At 38.9% G+C, this 5,163-nt stretch overlaps 1 protein-coding gene across 1 annotated transcript; it reads right to left on the reverse strand.

Annotated features, from left to right (window-relative positions):
- Positions 1 to 597: 597 nt before the first annotated feature.
- On the reverse strand, positions 598 to 4,945 carry LOC311497251 (uncharacterized protein). The gene is made up of 8 exons (XM_084557481.1): positions 4,879 to 4,945; positions 3,835 to 3,876; positions 3,399 to 3,572; positions 3,184 to 3,324; positions 2,093 to 2,320; positions 1,805 to 2,004; positions 1,641 to 1,708; positions 598 to 1,463 (listed from the first exon to the last, which is right to left on the reverse strand). The coding sequence occupies exons 2-8, from the start codon at positions 3,860 to 3,862 to the stop codon at positions 1,388 to 1,390; spliced, it is 915 nt and encodes a 304-aa protein (XP_084413607.1). The 5' UTR covers positions 3,863 to 3,876; positions 4,879 to 4,945; the 3' UTR covers positions 598 to 1,387.
- Between the last annotated feature and the right edge of the window lie 218 nt (positions 4,946 to 5,163).

Genomic DNA, 5,163 nt, shown 5'->3' on the forward strand with positions numbered 1-5,163 from the left:
CGAAACAAGAACAACGCAGACATTTTATAAAGCACACGTAGTTTACAAAAGAGGAACATTTCCTTAAATTAAATAGATAATGTGTGAATATGTATAGCCAACCAGTTTGGATATTGGGGGTCTTATGTTATAGTGAGAAACAGGTGTTTTATTGCATATCGTGCTGCACTAGTGTTAACACCTGCACTGAACTGCACCAGTTGTGGGGAATCGAGGTCTTTGGAACCACTGCAGGCACAGTTTAGAGCACATTATGGCATAAAAGAAGAGTAAATGTAACGTTTGACATAATGTTGAATAAGCTCATGAAGGTCTTAAACACCGCTTTTACACCGATTAGGCGTAACATTATGATCACTTTCCTAATATTGTGCAGGTCTCCCTTGTGTCTCCAAAAAAACAGCTGTGACTCATCAGAGAATGGACATGGTCCTTCTGAGGGTGTCCTGTAGTGTCTGGCAACAGAATGTTGTTAGTGGGGGCATCTGGGTCCTATGGGTTGAGGAGAGGGGCCTCTATGGATCATCCCACAATTACTAGTGAATTTGGAGGCCAGATCAACACCTTGTGATGTTTTTCATGTTTTTTGAGTCATCAAGGAGTGTCATTGCTATGTGGTGGGGGTGCCTGGTCTGGTCTAGGTGGGTGGTACACGTCTTAGTAACATCCACATGAATGCCAGGACCAAAAGTTTCCCAGTAGAGCATTGTATTATCAGAAGTTGGCTGATTGTGTATTACTATTTGCACTTTTCCCCCCATAAAGAAGCGTATCCTACTTGTCCCGCTTTGTTACAGGAGAAGAGGATAAAAATTAAATACATTCTGAATATCCTTATATTTTATTGACTGGCCAAAAAGCCTTCATGTCACATTTCAGCATTTTCATTTACACACACTACAAATGAAGGCAAAGTATACACAGATGGCAAAAACACAACATATTTTATCAAGCAAAGCAGATATATTTGAATTTATGGATTATACTTGGCGTAACATTTTCCCTTGCTGCATCAATGTAAAAATTACAAAAAGGGCAAGAGAAGCGTAACCAGTGAGGCAGGAAAAGTTTTCTTTTTACTGAACTGATGGCAGAAGGAAATAAAACAACATCAGAAGCTATAATATGACAAACAAATAACTGAATAAGAGAAGGTAAATGGAGAAAACAAATAAGTCAAGTTCTTTGGTTATACTTTGTGGAAAAAGCTCCACACACGTTTGATCTCTATTTTCATTAAGAGCATTGAAAGGCCCATTTACATTCATGCCATATTCAAGCTGGAGTTATCTTTCACTCGCTCTCTCTTTCTCTTCATCTCCATCTATTTCATTCTTTGTTTGTCCTCCATCTCTCCTGTCTTGGTTCTGCCTTTCATGTCACTCCATTAGTGGGGTTTCAGAAGGAGGGCTGATGGCTTCTCTCTCCGGCGTCCTTGCTGTGGTTTTGGTGCAGCTGCTGGGCTGTGATAAAGGGAGTAAAGAGGAGAAGTTTTCACACTAATTACAACACAATAATGAAGTACTTGGTAAGAGCCACAGTGAAAATGAAGGTCACACAGTCATTCCTACAAAATGAGATTATGAGAAGTGATCATTTTTTTTTTATTTATTAGATGGAAGCAAGTTAAGAACATTTACCGGTCACACTTGCAGTAATCGTTGGACCTCATTAGATGCTGGGCATTCTTCATCATCTGAAGTTTTCTCTGTATGAAGAGTAAAATCACTTTTTTTTAAAAAAACAAAATTTACTCCAGCGACAATCATTTATTTTCATTTCAAAGCCCATTCTCCTCTCTCACCTTCCTTCGTCTGATCTTCTTGCACAAGATAATGACAAGAACAATCAGGAGAATCACAACCAGGCAGCCAACACCGATTGAGAGCCACACCCACCAGGGGAGCCCCAGCAGCTGGAAATCATTTCTGGAGTCACGACCAGTGGTGCCTGTCGTAACTGAGTTCTTGGGATTAGATGGCGTAGTTAGGAGTTTAGGAGGCTCTGAAAGTAAAAACACCAAACATCTTGATTTTCCTTCAGGCTACGTAGGCATCTTTTTCTGTGGTAAAAAAAAAAATCATCATCCTACCTCGTACATTGATGGTTAAATTCTCACTGAATGTCCTCCCGCCATAGGTGAATGTGCACTGCCAGGTCCCTTTATCTGAGGTGGCTACAGGGTTGAGGTTTTTCTCCGGACCTGAGTGTGACCCCCCTGGACTCTTCCACTGGACTTTCTGGACGTCCTGAGGGTTTACCTGACAGTGGAGCTTAGCCCTGCTGCCCACCTGGAGATCACCAGAGGGATCGATCGAGACTGACACAGAGAGGGATAAGGGATGGAGGGTGAGGATGCAGTGAGAATCACAAAGACAGGCCAAGCAGAACAAATGACTTAATTTAAATTATTAGGAACATGACAGGAGGAGTAAGATGACTCTTTAAATTGATGGACAAATGGCAACCACCTTTCTCAGACTGGAACATCTGTATTTTAGGGATTCGAAACACTTTTTACACACGCAGATAGAGTATAATCATGAGAAGTACAGCTTGTTTAGTGAGTTTGGTAATGTTTGAAATATAAAATATAGCCCTAATCATGTCTGCAGTTTGGGCTGGGGCTACAGGCATTTGACCAGAAGGCTGAACTCCAGACTAAAGGAGGCGTGTTTTAATGACACAAAGGAAGCATGTATTCCTGAATTGTGCAAAATTTTGGGGGTTTATCTACATGATTGACGAGAGTCTGGATAGTTTTGGCCCCTGCTACGTTGATTTTGACTGTTTTTTAAAACAGTTCCCCAACTTCGGGAGAGTTCAATAATAAATTACTGGAACCATTTTTTTTTTTTTTTTTAAAACTACAGATATCCTGCATGCATTAGTGCATGTGTGTAAACAGTATTTGATTCATATATTTGAAGAATAATGGAGAACTATAATCATAGTTTGTGCTTTTTTGTTTTTGTTTTGTTTTACTGGCATACAGGTTTAAAATGCATACTACCCTGACTATTTTTTATTTTTTTTTAGAACCTGTGGAATTTCTACAGTGCACAATCCTGTGTATAATAAAGAAAATAATTAAATGTCCTAATGTGGTGAACCACTCACCACATTCCACTCAGTGTCAACATTTATAAGTAAATAAAAGTTGTTTTTTGGCGTGCTACTCACCTGAGACCACAACAAGTGTGTGTTCCCTCTTTGTCCCATCTGCATCGCACAAGAACCTTCCAGCATCTGCTTCTTTTACTTGTGAGATTTCCAGTCTGGTGTTATGTGTCACCCTTGACCTATCTTTAATGGCAGCTGAACCTAAAACAGAGAACACATATTATGATGTAATATCATGTAATAACTATGACGTATAAGCCTGTTATAGTGAGTACCTCGGGTAGTCCTGCCGCTCTTATCAAGGCTTACAATCTTGTCTTCTTTATTATCATCTGTTTTTTTATACCATATCAGATAAGCCTTATATGTGTCGACCCCACACTCCAGGGTGGCTTTGCGCCCAACCTTTGCGAGAAACACTTCACCTTCAGCAGAGAGTGCACCCAGCACTGAGGAGAGAGGATCACATTCATTAAGCACACTTCATTCAGTACCATACAGTATTTACAGATGAATTTCACAAACTCACAGACATTTACCAGATATTATTTCTGATTAGTGTAAAGTTAAAGGACAGTTAACCAGTTTCTAGTTGGGTTGTTTGTGAGCATTGTGGATGAGTAACCATCCATAACAACATGATTTTACCAGGCAGGTGAAAAGGCTACATTAACCAGACGTATTAAAGGACTACTGGCAACACTTACTCACCAAACAAAAAACACACAATCGTCTTCATTTTGAACGTTGGATCTGAGGAATAAAAAATATCACACAAGTTTTTATTAAGGCAAAATCATGAGAAACAAAATCAGAATCAAAACGGCCGTGGTGCGAAAGTGAACACTTCATTTGCTGGCAAGCCACATACAGGTTCTGTTTGAGAACTTCACCAAGAAACATGTGATCCCTAACCACGAGTTCCCTCTCTCTACTTCCTTCCTCCTTCTCGTATAATATTTTTTAAAACTCAACTTGAAAAATCTCAAGAGTTGGTGCTGAGAATATTCCAGCATATGTTGTTGCTCTGTTTATGAACGTAGACGAATTATTCATGTAAAGATGCTTCCGGTTGAGTTGCTGCGACTTCATCTGCTCATGCATGAGAAATCAATTTTAAAAAGCTGTGTTTTTGTTGCCAATAAAGTTAGCAAATCAGGGAAACCCACATAAAAAGTACATCTTTGCCTTGATCTAACTCTTTTTAATAGATTATGATTTTAAATTGGTGAGGAATTAATTTCAGGAAGCACAAGTACTCAGAAAATTGTACATTTCAAAGCCAGATCACTGCACTGAACACCAACAGCTACATTCTACTAGACTAGATAATTAATCTTAAAGCAGTGAATCAAATTTGTCTAAGTCTAATTTGACAAATTATTACAATATTACACATACAGTGACCCAACAGTAGTTTTAAAATGAAATTAAGAAGCATCTTTGACTCTAAAAACCAGATATACTCCTTGATACACACTCAGAAATGCTCGGAAACATGGCTAAGTACATTTTTCTTCAGCGCATTTAACTTTTGAAATTTACCATTTCTGAAGAATATGGTAATGGAAATACAAAAGACAATTACAGCATTACACTTTAGTATACCGTGTAAATGTTCTAAAAACGGTGCATTCATCTTGGTGTTAATGTTCATTTTGGAGCAAAGGAAAAGTGGTTCCACGGCGGTCACGTTAAATCCAAATTAATTAGATTGTATAAAACTTAATTTGATCATGTAGTTTAAGCTCTTACCTTTGATTTTAAACCAGCGAAGTGTCTTTTGTGCCTTTACAGGAGGCCAAAAACTTTCCTCATCCTCTCTGTGCTTCACTTCATCGAAAAAACAAAAGCGCAAGGATGCAAAAACGGTAGAAGGCGGAAGACATCTGTAGACAAATCTGCACCTTGGAAAGTTGTAGGCCAATGCAGCTCTTTGTGGGTTTGCTGTCTATGCCGACGATCTAGGCCTGGTAGTTCTCACATAAAATTTAAGAAAGCTCTGGCTTAAATGACACAAAACTGAAAGTGAATGAACTA

The sequence above is a fragment of the Chelon labrosus genome, assembly GCF_963514085.1.
Source record: "Chelon labrosus genome assembly, chromosome: 12".
In the NCBI taxonomy this organism is placed as follows: domain Eukaryota; kingdom Metazoa; phylum Chordata; class Actinopteri; order Mugiliformes; family Mugilidae; genus Chelon; species Chelon labrosus.

What these genes read in the sequence shown, in the direction of transcription:
- LOC311497251 (XM_084557481.1), bottom strand. Translation starts at nt 3,862, where the DNA reads ATGAAGACGATTGTGTGTTTTTTGTTTG. An exon ending in AGAAGATCAGACGAAGGAAG is followed by an intron (nt 1,709 to 1,804) that starts GTGAGAGAGGAG and finishes CTCTTCATACAG; the next exon opens with AGAAAACTTCAGATGATGAA. An exon ending in GATTACTGCAAGTGTGACCG is followed by an intron (nt 1,464 to 1,640) that starts GTAAATGTTCTT and finishes CCTTTATCACAG; the next exon opens with CCCAGCAGCTGCACCAAAAC.